General features: G+C 30.8%; 1 protein-coding gene across 2 annotated transcripts in view; it reads left to right on the top strand.

Moving 5' to 3' along the window:
* Window positions 1-3,908: 3,908 nt before the first annotated feature.
* The window catches only part of LOC107454693 (retinoblastoma-like protein 1), a 60,941-nt gene continuing 46,475 nt past the window's right edge, over window positions 3,909-18,374 (top strand). Inside the window, exons 1-9 of one of the 2 annotated variants that reach the window (XM_043052517.2) lie at window positions 3,909-4,077; window positions 4,168-4,405; window positions 6,851-6,987; window positions 9,246-9,446; window positions 9,523-9,587; window positions 10,792-10,917; window positions 14,625-14,785; window positions 15,558-15,622; window positions 15,831-16,026. In XM_043052517.2, the coding sequence (XP_042908451.1) occupies window positions 4,265-4,405; window positions 6,851-6,987; window positions 9,246-9,446; window positions 9,523-9,587; window positions 10,792-10,917; window positions 14,625-14,785; window positions 15,558-15,622; window positions 15,831-16,026 (1,092 nt within the window). In that variant the 5' untranslated portion in view covers window positions 3,909-4,077; window positions 4,168-4,264. Of the gene's footprint in view, window positions 4,406-6,850; window positions 6,988-9,245; window positions 9,447-9,522; window positions 9,588-10,791; window positions 10,918-14,624; window positions 14,786-15,557; window positions 15,623-15,830; window positions 16,027-18,374 lie in introns of both variants that reach the window. The other variant, XM_043052516.2, reaches the window with a different exon arrangement.

Genomic DNA, 18,374 nt, shown 5'->3' with positions numbered 1-18,374 from the left:
CAATGGACCAAAATAAGTTTTGCTTACAAACCGGGCGGAGGTTTTTAAGCTAAATATTCGCGGGGCAGGCATGTGAAGCATGGCGCAGTTGGTAAAGCTGTGTAGCAAGTTAGATGTGCTGTCCCGGGGGCCATGGGTTCGAAACCGTGCGAGGGTCGACATTCAAATTTTTCTTTGCTTTATATTATTTTTCTGCCGACCAGTCTGTGTAGGGGGCAGGGAACTGTCCTTGCATCAGAAAGGTTCTGGGTTCGAATCAGATAAAGGAATTTTATAATTGTATGCGAATATNTGTGTTCTTATTTGTGTGTGAATGTGACCCGCCCTATAAACGGGTTGTGGTAGTGTGACGTGGGCGACGCTGTTCCACCGCCGTGGCTTCGCCACAGGTGCCCACTGGGTAACGAAAAGAGAATTAGCAGTTCTGGCACTTTCTGTGGCCAATGGACAATAGCTCCAAGTGCCCGCCATTAAAAAAGAAAAAAAAAATTATTTTTCTTATATATTTCTTGATATTATAACGTGAATCAAGTGTTCTGTATGTAAAAAAAAACTATTATTTCTTTGGGAAATAGTGAATAATAGCTAATATACGGATAAATTTCGGATAATTTTTATTTATTTATTTATTTTAATTTATATTATTTTTTCAACTTCTTTTCAATATTTTAGAGCGAATAAAGTGTTCCATATGTGAAAAGAATTATTTTTCTGTGTTAAAGAGCGAATAATAGCTGAAAAAGGGACAAAAGTCATATCCGGAGGCACGAACACACACACCCCGCAACTCCCAATAATATTAACCTATAAATTTCAATCTCTGCTCAAAACTAGAGTTCAATGTATCGATCAATTGTACCGAAGGATTTTTTAATAGACCCATTAGTGGGCCCACAATGGGCCAAAATAAATTTTGTTTACTGTCCGAGAGGAGGTGTTTTAAGTTAAATATTTGCAGGCATGTGAAGCATGGCGCAGTTGTTGCCATGTGCCGATAACCGTTCACCCCCAGATAGCGTTGTAAAATCCCCTAAAATTTAAGAAAGAAACCCAAAATTTTAAACTTAATGTATAAGTATTAAAAAATAGTGCAAAAGTTAAATAATGTATAGAAAACATTGATTTAATACTTTTTAGTACTTTATTATCAACAAATTAATAATGTGCTGATAATTAAAAAAAATGATGAACAATTGCACCATTAATTTACCTTTAAACTGCTTTTCGTGTTCCCAATTTTTCTTGTACTTTTGTGTATGCTTCTTTTTTTCTTTATCCTTTGGCATTGTTTTTAAACCACGCACATCAAAAATTTTATATAATTTGAATTCAAATTCACCAGACGTACAGTATGATTGAGCTAAGTAATAACTTACTACATTCAACAAAGAGGTTAAGTTCTAAAATTAAATCTTAATCTTTTTGTTTTGGTTTAACATATTGATTTTCATATTACCATCTCACACATTCAGTTTTAAAACTTGATATTTGAACGTTACCAAAATGAAACTAGTAAAATTCACAAATAACCCTAAAGCAAACCTCTAAACACAAATTCCCCTAAAATACCCACTGAAGATGAAAATCCCCCCTAAGTTTAGGGAGAAAACCCCTAATCTGGCAACACTGATTGTAGACCACATAGGGTGTACACTATGTATATTTAAAATTGTGCATTAAAACAAGTAAATTCGAAGACAGTTTTCAATGTTAACAAACGGCCCGATATCGGCTCTTAATATTTATCTATAATATTTTAATTGAGCCACTTATTATATTACCTAGAAATAATGTACCTTGCCAGAATAAAAAATTAAAGACCTCATAGGGGGTACACAATGTGGCCCTGTAGTTTACAATGTATGTATATCTGAAATAGTTTGTTCAATCGCTTTAAAATGCGGAAATTCGTGTTCAAAGAGCTTTGAAACGAGGAAATTCGAAATCATTTTTCAATATTAACACAGGGCCCGATATCAGACCTTAATATTGATTCATAATATTTTAATTGAACCACGTATTATATTACCGGCGGGTAATAGTATACCCTACCAGAGGAAATAATTATAGAGATCAAACATTTTTCAGGGTGGTCTGTTTTTTGTTTTGTACAAATAATGTATTCATTCTACGTCCAAATGACATAGAATGTACTGACATGTGCATATACTATTTAATAACAATGTTATTCATGCAACGATATTTAAAGTAACCACATGTACATAATTATATACTGCGCACGTATTCATGTATTTTTATTTATATGTGTGTATGCATCTGTATACATATAATGTACGCATGTATTCATGTACGTACAATATAAGCTTGTGTCACTGTACGTACATACAATTCACGTGTATATGTTTAAAATTTCATTCAATATACACAAGTGCGTACACAAACATTTCCTCTTACTTTTAGATAAAGGAGCATATCTGAAGAGAAAGTAGTTTATTTGAATGTAGATTGTTTCGCTAATTCGTTCATGTATTTACTGAAGGTTATTACATCTATAATATCATTTGTGTTTTATGTATTGACGAAATAGTTGATTTAATTACGGTACTTTTCTTCATTCCCTAATGGTTATTATAATGATAATATTTTTATATACAAACAAAATACATAACTTAATTTTGGCATATGTGATTTATACTAATGCACTTGCCATTTACTAATTGTTATGACAATCATAATATTTATTTGGTGTTGCGTATTAACAAAATATGTTTGGAATTCCTATATTCATCTTAATCTTTTTGTTTTGGTTTAATATATTGATTTTCATATTACCATCTCACACATTCAGTGATAGAATTTGATATTAGAAGGTAACCAAAATGAAACTAGTAAAATTCACAAAATAACCCTAAAACGAACCCCTAAAAACCAATTCCCCTAAAATACCCACTGAAGATAAAAAAAATCCCCCTAAATTTAGGGGGAAAACCCCTAATCTGGCAACACTGTCGTCGGACTACCGAAGGGGGCGTCATTCCCTTCATTTAAATTAACTACAACAACAAAAGATACCATTTAAAGCTTCACATGATAATTTTTAAGTATCGAATGGACTGCTCTTCAAATGACGATTCTTTTTTTAAACACAAATAAAAAATCAAGTTGCAAATACACGCTTCCCGCAGTGGACTGATCGTTAAGACGCGGTTCCCAGCAGAACACCGAAGTCAAGCATCACTGGCTGCGGTCAGTGTGCGGGTGAGTGACCACTTGGATCAATCTGGGTAGGGACCGACGGTGTGCGGTATTGGTCCTCGTTAAACTGTTCTATCGTAAAGTGCTCGACGTCGCGTCCAGGTCGTCGGTTTACCGAAGAGGGGGTGCCATCCCCTCTGCAGAGGATCAAAATTGTGATGGCATGTCTTCGGATCATCCTCAGGGATNTATTGGTCCTCGTTAAACTGTTCTATCGTAAAGTGCTCGACTTCGCGTCCAGGTCGTCGGTCTACCGAAGAGGGGGTGCCATCCCCTCTGCAGAGGATCAAAATTGTGATGGCATGTCTTCGGATCATCCTCAGGGATGTTTCCCGGACCGTCGCCAATAGCCCATTGCGCAGCTCTAGTGCGACGTAAATGAACAACAACAGCAAATACACGCATACAAAGAATATTTAAGTTCTAGTTCATTTACGTCGCACTAGAGCTGCACAATGGGCTATTGGCGACGGTCTGGGCAACATCCCTGAGGATGATCCGAAGACATGTCATCACAATTTTGATCCTAGAAATATTTAAGAGAGTCTCAAAATACGTTGATCGTTGAAACTTTCGGATCACGTTGTGAGCCGAAAGTTTAACCCGGAAGTATTGGCAGTAAAGAGCTTGTAGCTTATTCTAGTGTAGCGCACTCTGGTATCGATGGTAGAAAACACAGCCCATCAAAAGTTGACTCTTTCTAATCGTGAGCTGATATTTTTTGTTCCCGCTCTTTTGAACTGAGTTGCGAAAAACACATAAATAGTACCTCTGAATACCTATTAAATAATGAATCACAATTTAGGATTTTAAACTATTCAAACCGTTTTATGAACTAAAGCGTTTTTTTCATTACATAAGGTACTCTTAAGTATTTATATTATATTTTTCAATTTATGTAGTTTTGTTTACATGAATCGGAAACATATATGCGGAATGATACATTTTCAGGGTCAGCTGGTAACTAAATTTTCCCGCCAATACTGATCTATGGCGTAAGGATTAAGTTTTGTTTTGTAAAATTGTCTGCTCTAATTTCTGTGTAAAAATGAATGAATCTTCTAACACTGATGAACAGGAGGCGAAAGAAAGATTCCAAGAATTATGTGCTGATTTGAATATGGATGAAAAAACCTCAAATGAAGCGTGGCAATCATACCAGAGGATAAATAATACATACACACTGGAGGTAAATATTTTCAGAAACGCTTTATTTTCCTGATTTATTTACTGATATGATGTCTTAAGTGATGCATTTTTGAACATTTACTAATAAATTCTCTCAAGTTTATGATAGTTTCCGATGGAAATATCAACTAATGAGGAGGCCTGTTACGGGGGTGTAGTTAATTTTATTTATAAATTCATGGTTGTAAACTTTTCAAGAGAGTAATTATTTTGATGAGTGAGATTTTCCATTTAAAATCATGTCATTAATAATATTTCCTTCTGGGGATTTGAGAAAGAGGAGATTATAAAAATTTCACTCTCGTTTTAATGAAGTTATAGATTTTTATAATTGCTATAAAAGAATCCAAATTTACGTGCGATTTCCACTTACCAGTTTTTAAAAAGATTTAATTGCTGAAAATAATATTTTCTGGAAATTTTTTTTCCCCTAATTCGTTAAAAAAGATAATGTCTTAAGAAACGCATTTAAAAATGCACAGTGCTTTCTTAAAAACACCCCTTAAAAAGTGATTAAATACAGATAAAGCATAACAGAAAAATGAAAACCCGTCTTAATTTTTGAAGGAAAAATTTAATGCCAATCATCTCAGTTGTTTTCCAATTATCATATTTTCAAGAAAATGTGAAGTTTAATGTCTAATATAATCGATCTCAATGGCCACACATCTGGCACAACGTCTGCCTTCGTGCACTCCATCCGCAACCGTGGCAGTGAACTTAATACAGCTCTCCTGGCTTCTCACTAACTAGCAATGAATCAACTATTAACATCACCGTACATTTCAACGCTGTTCGTGAGAGCTGTATTAAGTTCATTGTCATGGTTACTCCTGTGTTGCCATTAGCAGTCGAGTGTATGCAGGCCGACATTGTGAGTGAACAATACTGTGTAGCAATAACATGAGGCGTTAGATAATGTTGAAGTCACAAGTAGCAAGTGAACTGTTCAATGTGGGCCATCCATTGAAGTAGGCGTGTTTAAATCGAAGTAGGTGTTTCTGTCAAGGTAGGCGTGTTAACATCACTTCCGAAAGTCACCAATGTGGGGGAGAGTAGACATCAAAAAAGTGAACCTTCATCTATAAAATCGCAGGGCTGATTGTGCTCTGGAAAAAATCTTAATTTTTCGCTAACAGTGATCCGGAATTTTTCAGAGATTGAAGGTCCAGACGTGTAAAAAAAACATTGATCACAGAAGTTTCCGGAAATCAAATTCTCAAAGGTGGAACTTAAAAACACAGTTTATTTTATTTGTTTACAAGGGAGATCCAGAGAGATACTTTATAAGCTTATATTCATGATTAATATTCATTTTTTATCAGTTAATAGTTATCATAAACTCAAGAAAGAAAGACATTTGTAAATTTTAATTACTTGTCCAGGTCATCATAGGTATGTGTAAATGGTAGAGGTATCTGTAAAATTTTAAATATATTTTAAGTCAACTAAGAAATATTGAGAAAAGGGGAAAAAAACTTGTTTAAATTTTTTCCAATTTAAGCAGTTTTTTTTTTTTTTTTTAAAGAACTCAAGAAATTTTCCAGAATTCTGACTTTGGCTCACAATCACCCCTGAACTTAAAAAAGCATCACAGAAGGGGACCCACTCAAAAGTTGTAACTCGTAACCACCCCAGGCAAACATCTACCTTTTTTTTTATTTGCAAGTTTAAAATCTATTTGGCACCTGGCGATTAACTAATTGAAAAAAAATTTTTTTTTTAACTGACCGAAAATAAGAAATGATAGTAGGAACAATAATCTTTTCCTTTTTTTAACCGAAATGTGTTTGCGTCGTAAGTGTGGAAAATTTCCATATTGTTATCTAGTCCAAAATAAAATGAGACCAACTCGGAGTATAACTTGTAGCGATCCCCCTCCCTTTCGGAATTTTTTTTTTAGTTAGCGAGTTGAAATTTATTTAGTGCCTTGTGATTATAGTTAACAGGACACATCACAATACGGAAATATCCTCAGGATGTGATATCACATCATTGAATAAGCCTTTTTTCGAGTCTAAGATACAAAAGTCAAGAACTTAATCTTTAATCGCCCATTTTTTAAAAAAATACAGCTTCAATGAAACTTTGATTATTTCTTATCACGACATTAAAGCCTTATTCGAATTTGTGTGATTTTAAAAAACCGACATTGCGATTCAAGTAAGAACTTAAAATTTTCTTAAATTAGTTATTATAAAGTTGTGATATTCATCATTAGCAGGTAATTATAAATTTTATTTTTACAAAACTTAAGTCAAATACGAAACATGTATGGTATATGAATTTATATCGATTTTTTGCACTAAAAAATTTCAGGTTTTTTCTCTTAGTGTCACAATTTTCCCTGTTCAAGATTTCATCGTTTGATTTTTTGTTGTTGTCACAATTGTATTTCAAGTCCTTTTTTTCCTGACAAATATATTTTTGTCATGTTTTCTTTTAGGGTGATAGTTTACATTGGTTAGCCTGTGCCTTATATGTTGCCTGCAGAACCTGTGCTGTTCCCACAGTTATACGTGGAAGTTATGTAGAAGGCAACTGTGTTTCTTTAACTAGACTTTTAAGATCTTGTAAACTAAGGTTTGTTTTTACACTTTCTGTTGATTATTTTAAATTAATTATAGTAGTAGGTTATCAGTTACAGTTCGTGCAATAAAATTTAAATTTTGCTTTGTTTTATATATTCAGGGGTCTGTCCAGGGAAAATTTACTCCCGTTTAGCGGTACCTTCACAAATTATACTTTAGGGATACTCGGTAGTTTCACAAAATTCTTTTGAAAAAGAAAATTAAGATTCCCCGCCTCTTAATTTTGTTTTTGTTTCCCATAAGAAACGATAAATCCCGGGTTAATTAAGCATATACGAATCAGTAGCACGTGTTTGGTCAGTGCAGTGTGGTAGCCTAACTAGTCGCTTATGCCACATTACAGCGAGATTTTTTTAAATTTTTTTTTTTTAAATCAAGCGAAGAGCCCTCTGAACTTTACAGGAAGTTGAAATTCGAATATTATTCTAAACATTAGAACATTGTTCTAAATTTATTCTAACGGACCTTTATTTTTTTATGAAATTTTTTTTTATATATGACTTTGCGAGAAAGTTCTCATAATGAAAATAACTTTCAGTGCTATTACTGTTAAATGCGTGTTTTTTTTAATTCAATTTTAAATTTAACAAAGGACAATCTGAGGCATGTCCAGACCGAATTTACTACCGTTTAGCGGTACCTTCACAAATTCAACTTAAGAAAAAACTGTTGTTTCACAAAATACTTTTTCTTAAAATTTTATTTTTTTATCCCTTAAGAAGCGATAAATCCATATTTTTGTGTTGATTTTTTAATGTAATTTTTAATTTTCCACAAATTATGTCTGAATTTTCCCAAAATAGCAAGATTGGCAAGTTTCTGCCGATGTAGTTAAAACCGCTGGTAAAAACCGGTTAAAACTGGCAAGGTAGAAACCCTTTTCTGCCACATTTGTGGCAGAAATTCAGAAAATGACATAAAAGTAAGCTCTGAGATTGACACACAATGGGTAATTCATAGAGAAAAAAAAACAATTAAATGCTAATCGAAGTACAATTTATTTACAAAATTATCACCATTCAAAATCAAATATTACATTGTTTGCACTCTAAAGTAATCTATAACAAAAGACAAGTTTTGATGCAGTTTCTAAACCTAAACAATTTCTCAATTTGCTATGCCCGAACGAGAAATTTGAGAAGATTTTCTCAAGTCCAGCAGAACTAGCAGGCATTGCCATCAAGGAACAAGCAAGATTTGTGAAACTGTCATCTATTGCATTTTTTTTAAAACCGTACCACCATGTAGCAACTAGGGTAGTTGTCAAAACTTGATTGGAAAAATAAGTTTCCGAAAATAAGGCCGATTTGTTTTGCAAAGCTATGACATAAGGTACAAAATCTGGGTTAATATTGGCAAGTAAAATTCTGGCACTTTCTTCTTGAGCACATGATAATTTCAATCCCAAATGCTTTGGATAATATATATTTACAAACAAAAATAATATATATTTACAAACAATGAATTGAAAAGTTTGTTACAGTTACATGGAGTTACAATTTTCAGTTTACTTAAACAAAATGTCGTTAAGCAATTACTAGAACTAATATAGATGTTTTTTTAGTTTTTACCAGTTATAACCAGTTTCTTCCACTGGCATGGCAAAAACCAGTTTCTGTCGGCGAAAAGCCAACTGTGCAAAATAGTACCTATTTTGTGAAAATTTAGACATAATTTGTCTGAAACATCTCTCAGAAAAACCTAGACAGACCCCTGACAATGATTTTTATGGATTTTTAAATTTAGATACAATTCTAAGCTCAAAATTTTATGATAGCAAAATTATTTTTGAATGTATGGGAGAAAGTATATAAGAATTTACCAATCATAATTGATTTTTATTTGTTGTGTCAATATTTGAAAATATCTTCTTACTTAACCATATTTTTGTGTTGATTTTTTAATAAAATTTTTAATTTTCACAAAATAGGTACCTCTCATAAAAACCTAGACAGACTAAAAGTGGCACTTAAAATAAAATTCTAACTTTCAGTAAACTATATAACTATGTGTAGGACATTATTACTCGTTTAGACTCAAAATAATTTAAGTAATCATGTGTTTTTTTTGCCTATTAAAAGAAATAGTGTCTAAAAGGTAAACTTTGATGAAAAATAATTAAGATGAATATTATATTTCTTAAATATAATATTTTTATCTTATGCCTTTTATATTACAGCCTCTTATGCCTTTATGTTTAAAATTATTTTGTATTGTACAAACTAAAGCAAATACTCTTCTTGTTTTTAGCTTAGTTCAGTTTTTTAGTAAGATGAAAAAATGGGCCGACATGGCTAACTTGCCAAAAGAGATGCGGGATAAAGTAGACAGACTGGAAAGAAGTTTTAACGTATCGACAGTGATTTTTAAGAAATTTGAACCTATATACTGTGATATATTCAAAAATCCTTTTAAAGACCCACCTCGACCGACGAGAAGTCGAAAACAGAGGTAAAATAGTTTTTACTATTCTTTTCTAGAGTTACATTTTTTCATAATTATCTAATTTTGAATTTTCTGTTTTTAGGAGACTTCCTTGTACCTCGTCTGAAGTTTTTTCATTTTGTTGGACTTTGTTTGTTAAAGTTAAAGGTAAAAATGAATTTTACAGTGATTTGCAAATTTATGTGTTTTTTTTATTTTTTTATCTCTTATTATTTTTTTCGTTAAAAAATTATGATATAAATAATGGCAAATGTTATTTTGAGCTAAGGGTAAGACTTCTTTGTATTTTACAATTTCTAAAAAAAAATATTTCAGTTGCACAAAAGCTGGGTTGCCATCCCACAGGGAAAATCTGGAATATACAGGGAATTTAAAAATCTCCTAAAATAACAGGAAAATGCAGGAAATTTGGATTTTTTTTCTTTATGAACTGAGAAAATACATGGAATTTGGTTTTCTTTTTTTCGTCTTTTAAAAAATGGTGACCACTGAAAGCATAATCTATGGTAAGGGTGTACAACCTTTTTGAGCGAAGGGCCACTTGCACAGCAGGTTGGCTAAGGAAGGGCACATGTATTTAGATATGTTAATGGCAAATGTAGTAATGTTTATTTTAACATTAGCATTCAATTTTTTTTATCAATAAACTTGTAATATATTTGTAAATTAAAGGTGTTCCATTATTAAAATTCATTCAAAAATAAAAAAACTAAATTTTTTTTTACAAAAAAATTGCTATTTTTATCACATGAACAATAACATTGAAGAAAAGAAATGTTTTTTTTTATCATATCATGCAATACGAAAATTCATTTTAGAATTAAATTCTAATAAATAAAAAAAAAAACTGTAATGACCACAGAATGAAAGTAGGAAAAAATTTAGTCATAATTAAGTAATATAAATTCAAATAAAATATTTTAATTCAACTATTTTATGACGCACAGGAGATTAAATCAAAACTGTTGAGGTGACAATGTAACTGCGACTGGGCTACACCTCACCATCAAAAGCAGTTATGCAACATCCAATTGTAAAGTAAAAAGAGAAAAGATGGCTAGAAATAATATAGATGTGTACCTAATCGGGTTAAGTATACAGGGTGCTTAAAATAAAGATGTCTTGTTCTTTTTTGAAAACTGCTTGGGTGAGCTCAACGCTGAAACCTTTATTGATAGTTAGATCCAAAGGTGGGACTAGCGGCTCTTTTTTACAGAAGATTCTTTGAGTTCCAGGAATCCTTCTTGGATATATATTAACACTAAATAACATAAAATACTGATTTTCAAGATATCTGATTGTTATCTCAGTTTGTGATATTATTTTGTTATTAACTATTCTTGTTTCACAGCAAATTTTCCTGCAATCTCTGAAGATTTAGTGAACTCTTTCCACCTTTTGCTGTGCTGTGTTGACTTGATGTATAGCAATGCTTTGCTCGCTGACAAAAAAGACATTTTAAATCCAAATTTTTCAGGTAAGAAAGATTTATTAATTATTATTATGAATTAACTTTAAATCAGGGTTGGGATTTTGGACATCCTAAACTGGTTATTAGACAGGACATGTGGGTTTTACTGTCCTAGATTAACTGAAACTGTCTTAAACCCTTGACATATCATTTCTTGATTTGGAAATGATCTTTGATTGCACTGTAGACAACAACTTGTAACAAAATGTTGATGCCAACTGCTCCTGACACGCCAAAATAATTATAAAAAAACGGTAAATAACTACAAACTAATATTTGCAAAATTATTTAGAAATAGTGGTGGCTAAAAAATCTACTAAATTGAATTTATTAAACCAAGAATCACGATTGATATACTACCACTTTAAAATATTTATTTGCTGACTGGAGCAAGTTGGCATCACTTTGTTGAAGACGCCTGAAACACGTTAATTATTGTTTTGACATAAGAAACAAATGGCGTCTTCGTATGTCAAAGGGTTAAAGTATCCAAAGCCTTGAACATGGGTAAAAGGTAAAAATTCTATATCTGTAACCATTCTTCTCATAATAATAACAAATTAATAAATATGTGACACTTTCTATACAATTTGCTTTAACTTATTAAAGGGAAATATGATATAATAGGAAAAGATTTATAACTTTTGAAGCTCCACAATTCATTGAGCAACAAAAGTTAATATCTAATCTTTTAAATATGAATTAATATGCTTTTAATATGGGTAAGTTATTTTTTTCATAAGGATAAATAATGCAATATTAAAAATAATAATAAACTTTTCTAAAGAAACAAAAACTTGTCTTCATTTTGTTTCTTGTTTGGAAATCAACCTTTTATTTTTCAAGAAATTTTTTTTGCTTAAATTGTGACAATAATTTGAATTAAAAGGTTTTTAGGCAGGATGGTTTAAATCCTGGTTTAAACAGTGGATTTATCCATTCTGTCCTAAACCTTTAAAACTCTGCTTTAAATGAATACTATTGTGAATTTTCTCTGAAGCATAAAAAAAGAGAGATTTTAATTTTTCAAAACAATTCCAAAAATAGTGACAGTTGATAGCTTTGTGAATGACAGCAGTTTTTAATACTTTTTGTTGAAATCCAGTCAGATGTTACTTTTTTTCAGTCCCTAGAATTTATTATCATAATCTATTATCTCAAATCTGTTCTCATAAATTTTATTAATTACAGTTTATTTTTTAAAATAGGATTTCTGTGTATATGCGATATTTAATTCCTAAAAATTTGTTTTTCCACCCAAAGATAAGAAACTATTTTTGTTTAATTTTGGCTGCATTTCACCTTTTAAATGTGAAGGTGCTTATTATTTATTCTCATTTTTAAAAGCCCCAAAAAAGGCATTTATCATGAAATGTTTGTGAAAAGTGCTTAATTTTACTTTTTCATTTTCAGATTTTTTTTCTCTCACATATTATCAACATTGATCAGTGGTTGGACATTAGCAGAATTACTGTAGTGGCTATTTTTTTTTATAGTGTAGTCCACTACTTAAAAAAGAAGTAGTGTAGTGAGTAAGGTGATACAAAAAAAAAGCTGTTACTTGCCCCCATGGCGACAGAACGTTACAGAGTTCTTGCTGAAAGATTTTTCTTTTGGGAAGTGAATAGTTTTTTTTTTCCTGCTGAAATTTTTGAAAGATTTTATCTTTTCTTCAGAATTATGTTCAATGCCTTTCTCGCGCATCTGAGTAGGGAAAAAATGCTTGTGATTTTTCTATTCTCATTTGATAATAATGAAAAATAATGAAGTAAAAAATTTGGTTTTCTTTTCTGCAGAAATTTTTGTTCTAATATTTTTTACGCAGTCATAACAATTGATTTCCTCATAGTTCTGAAAATCCGATATTTATTAGAATAACCGAATCTCGAAGTGAAAACACGCTTTCAGTAACCCTTTTCATCATTCGATTCCGTCTTCTATTTAATTTTTTTTCATTTGTTTCTCCTGTGGATATTGTTTTCTGGAATATAAAGTAAAATATCATTAGCTTTTTCATCGTGAATAATAATTACTATCTCTGATTTTAATTCTTGCAGAGCATTTTTGGTTTTAAATGCTTGTTTAAGAGAGAGAAAATTAATTTTCAGGTTCAGGCATTCTAAATGTTTAAACAGAATTAATGAGACAGGCATGAAATTGTTGATCAAACTTATTGTTTGTGCTATAGTTAATTGTTTCTTTTTCTATTTAAATTGTTTGTTAAATTATTTATTTGGTTAATTGTCCTTTTCCTTCCTTGAAGCTTAAACAAGAAATGAATTTTTCAATGTTCTCTTAAGCAAGCTATTGTGTCACCATCTAATTCTTTGAAGACATTAGTTAAATATTCTTTCTTCGATACATGCTTAGTTTTATTGTACTGGATTTGAAGATAACTATTATTTTTGGAGTTTACTTCACTTAAATTTAATTGTTCTCAAAGTTGTAGGTAAGGTGGTCTTCAGAATGGTGATATTGGCTTTTAGCAGTTGGAATAGTGGTATTGATCTTCAGAGCCGTGATATTTTGTTGAAGAAGATTAAAATAAAATTTGTATGACAATTTTTCGAAAGATGCGACAAAGGTATTGCCAGTCTTTAGGAGTGCACCATTTTGTTTGTTTTCATTTTATTTTTGGCAAGTTTAAGGATGATGACCGTCTTAATCCCCTTATGTGGAGAAGTGATTGCGTCTAGGGGGTTGTTGGAGAATTAATGGTATTTAATAGGCATGGCAGGATCGTTTCGAAGACAAATTTCTAACCCCAACTATCTGTGTGAGAATGTAATCTTTCGACAAATCACGAGTGCAGACGAGTGGCAATTCTGTGTATGGAGTGGTATATGTAACACATGCATGTAATATAGATATATAAATAATAGTAGTTTCTATTGAGTAAAAATGTTTTGCAATTCATTTATTCTCTGAGAAAATCTGCTATAATATAATTTCATTTTAAAAGACATAGCATGCAAGAATATTTGATATAATTTGTAAATATTGTGGATACTAAGTTTTTTATTTTCTAAGGCAAATCAATATTATATTTTTAAATTGAAATTTGATTGTGGTCCCTAACATCAAGGTCATCTTTATTTTCTGAATCTTCTGAAAGGAAAAAAAAAAGGCTCCCACAGGTCAGGGAAAAACCTGGAATTGTCGGGGAATTTTATTTTGACTCTGAAAAGCAAAGAATAGTCAAACATTTCATTTTTACAAAAAACTGGAACATTCCTATATTCACTATAACCACTCTTAGATTTGTCAGTAACAATAATCAGTTATTAAGATTAGAGTTAAATAACTAGTATGTATTACAGTTATAAGTCACATTTTAGTGTAACTGCCTTGTTACCATTCTCATTCAATTATAATTTTTTTATGCTTACATAATTTACCCTTTGGCAATTACACATAAAGGAATCAAGTTTTTTTTTATGAAAAATCGCATGATGTTTATAAAATGTAATCTAGATTTTCTTTGAAATTTGCCTAATATACCTGAAAAAGTCAGATAATTTTTTTTTCTTTCTGAATTTGAACCCTGAAACATTTCTCTAATTGAAGACATGTTCTTTTGCTCAATTTTCTGTATTATGTTCTAATTATTTGAGGTATTCAAATAAAAATAAACATATTGGTTTTACAATCATATTATAAATAATTTTTGGCGTTCCAAAAAGTTAAGTAATTTTCTGAATAATCTTCTTTAGCTCTTCCGGCTACTTTTGGCAGCAAAGATTACATTGTTCCCTTTGATCCTCCCTGTATTATTGAAATCTTATGTGACAAGCATCAGGGCATCGCTAGTGAGGCTAAAACTATAAAGGAACATTGGTGGAAAGAATATATAAAGAAGCTAGTTGAGAAAAAGGTATTGAGGCATTTTGTATTAAAAAAAATATTTTTAGTTAAGTTTTATATGTACAGTCAATCCTTGGTGAAAAGAGTACTTTTATACAAATTTCAAGCATTTTTATTGCATATTTTCTTACATACAAAAAGCATTTTATGTGTAAGAAATTATTTTAGATAGTTCTTTTAAAGTTGTATATATTAAATCAGACATTGGTGGAAAGAGTACTTTTATATGAATTTCGTTACTTAAAAATATTAGCCTTACTTTAAAAATATTTGATTAAATGAGTCTTAAGCTAAATTACAAATTTTGATTGAATATTTGGTATGAGTGAACATTAAGTAACTAATTAATACTTTTTTTTTTTTTTAATGAAAGAATGCTATAAAATTTTCTATATATTGATCTAAAACCATAAGGAGTTGTTAAAAGCTCCATTAATAAAATTACTCTGAGAGCTGCTAAAACTTTCCTTGCTGAAAGTAATATATTTTATTATTCTTTTACAATAAGAGTTTTTTTTTTATTCAACTCAATTCAAGATAGTTTAAAAGTAGTGTGGTTTATATAAATGTTTTAAAGATTGATGTTTTTAAAAAATGTCTTAATTTTTTCTTTGCCCCACTATGAAACCTAGTACTTTGCCATTGTAAATAATTTTATAAACAACAACTTTCACCAATCTTTGGTGTTTTTCATTTAAACTTTTATATGAGATATAATATTTCTTATCATAATATTTGAAATTAAGGTAAGCATTTTATTTGAAAACTTCTTTTGATTTCAGGTTTTGAAGGCTAAATCAGAAACTCACATGGGATTGTTGGATACAGCTCATTTTGAACCCAATAGGTATGGTTTCAATTTTATTTCCTGCCTTAATTTTTTTTGCTCCAGTGATTTTTAAAGATTTAGTTTTCCTTTAAATCACCTATATTATTTTACTATTATATGGAGGAAAATTTATTTACTTTGCATATTTTCCTTTTATTTGCCCATATTTATCATGCATGAACTGTTCGTGCTGTCATTGTATTAATTTTTTTTTGTTCATTTATAGTAAAGCTATCAATAAAGAATACGAAGAATACGTTTTGAATGTGGGTGATTTTGACGAAAGAATCTTTCTGGGCGAAAATGCTAACGAAGAAATCGGTACGCCTGCAAAACAAAACTACTTACATCCGGGTATTTCTGATGTTTTTGCTGAGCGCTTAAGAGAAATGAGGGGAACTTTACAGCAGCACATGCAAGAGGTATTTTCAGATAAAAAAAATTTTAAACAGAAAAGAATGGTATTTTTTGTTGTGATAATCAGACATGCTTAATACACTATCTTGCCAAAAGTGTTCGGCCACCCGGTGGTAAGGACTTAGTGCAGGGGTGGCGAACCTTCATGCACCAACGTGCCATTAGTGCGTCCTAAGGCACATATTAATATGATGTTGGTTCCCCTTTTGCTTCAATGACAGACTTCTGTTAAGACTTTGCATCAGTTTTTGAATAGGACTTCCATCACAGCTGAAGTGAGGGCTACCTAATCTCTGCTCTAATTTGCCCCATAAGTGTTCTATGGGATCGATGCTCTGAGAAAGCCTATTTCGTAAAATCACGTCTGTGCAAGCCTCGTTATGTGGACGTAGCCTGCTGCAAGAGAAATGGGCCTCCCAAGAAATATTGCCATATGGTGCAGTATTGTCCACATACATCTGAGTGTTCATGTTTCCTACCACAGGAACACCCCCACACCATTATGCTTCCGCCACTACTTTTGATCATATAGTGTACACACTAATGCACAAAAAGCTGCTCGTGGAAAATTTGTTATCACTGAAACTTTTTTAGCACTATAAATTTAAAAATTAATAAATAAAAAACAAAATTTTTTTATCCTCATTGTAAAAAAAAAAAAATTAAGTATAAAGTAATATGAGTTATGTCAATAACTAGTTTTATAACTTCAAAAACAGGGTTGCCACTTATCAGGGAGAAAGAGAAAACCTGGAAAATACAGGGAATTTAAAAATCACCTAAAGTAACAGGGAAAATACTGGGAATTTTGAGTTTTTCATTGCAAACTGGGAAAATACAGGGAATTTTGTTTCTTATTTTTGTCTTGTGTAAAATGGTGACCACTCAATGGTGCAATCTATGGGATATTTAAGGATGATATTTCAGCTATACTGAACTATTTAATTTACTATATCATTATTTGTTTTGAATGTGTTGAGCTGTACCTATTTTCTCTAAGTTTCACCAGTAGTTTCAGTTTTTTTAATTTATTTTTTAAGAAATTAGGAAAATACAGGGAATTTTGTTTCTTATTTTCATCGTTTAAAAAAATGTTGTTTACCACTTAAAGTACAATCTATGGGATGATATTTCATATACAAAGGAATATGAGCAATTGAAATATCATCAATTTGCTCATATTCCATTGTAAGTCTATTTTGTTTCTCGATCACTTTTCCAACGGTTATTGGTACAAAACTCTGCACGATTTTATGAAACCCAATTTTTAATACCATATTACAATGCTTGAATTTTGAATTTGAGTAATCACTTTTCACAATATGTGTATAAATATATATTTGCTAAATCAATTATGGATTAATTTTTTAGAAGTATGTTTTTTTTAATGAAAAAGTATTTTTTTGAATGAGTTCTAGTTATTAAAAGTATTTAATTTTCGGCAAATACCCTAATTTTTTGATATAAAAGTTCAGTGCTAGAACACTAACGTTTATATAAAAACTATCACATTTGCCACATAACTTGACTAAATGGATCATAATATATGACAATGAAGTCATTTAAGAAAAATTTAGTCATATTTTTGATTAATTTTTTGTTCTTATTTAGGCAACTATTTTCGTAGTTTTCGGTAACTATTTTCATGCTTTAGGTTTCTAAAAGCAACTATTTTGTTCATTTTTTTTTTCAGTGGATACCCAAAATTATTGACTATTATTATTGGTATTGATATGTTTTGTCCACTAGGAAATATATTTCTTTCTTAGCCAACAAGGAAATTAAGAAGAAGAATACTGAGGTGGAAGATTTTTTACAAATTTGCTACCTAGACTTTTTTATATATACAGGGTATCTGCCCACCTGGAAAATCATGGAAAGTCATAAATTGCGATAGTGAGCAAAATTTGTCATGATTTAAACTTTTTTGTTTAAAATCATGGAAAGTCATGGTTTTAAGTTGCCGAAAAATCTAGTTTTTAAAATGGAATTTACCTCCTCCCCCCAATTTCATGGTGTTCCGAATATCTGAATTTGTAACAAAATCCCCAATCACAGTCATATTTTATTAAAATATAAAATGTTTTATCTTGTTCTTTAAAAAATTTATGGTGTACTTTAAAAAAATAAAAGAAAAAACATAATTTCTGGAGTGAATTATCTTTTAAACTTCTGTGATTTTTAAATTTTTTATTACTTTTTATTTTTTATTATATCAATTTAAATCCGAGCTGAAGCAAGCCAGTGATTGGCAAATTTTTTTTAATTCCGAAATGAGAAAGGAGAAATTGGGAGTATTTCTTTCCTTTCGGATGAACAAGAAAGGTATCTTTAAAATATAATTCTGCAGAAA

This window comes from Parasteatoda tepidariorum, chromosome 4 (assembly GCF_043381705.1).
Source record: "Parasteatoda tepidariorum isolate YZ-2023 chromosome 4, CAS_Ptep_4.0, whole genome shotgun sequence".
Lineage (NCBI taxonomy): Eukaryota > Metazoa > Arthropoda > Arachnida > Araneae > Theridiidae > Parasteatoda > Parasteatoda tepidariorum.
This window is presented reverse-complemented; position numbering and strand designations above follow the sequence as displayed.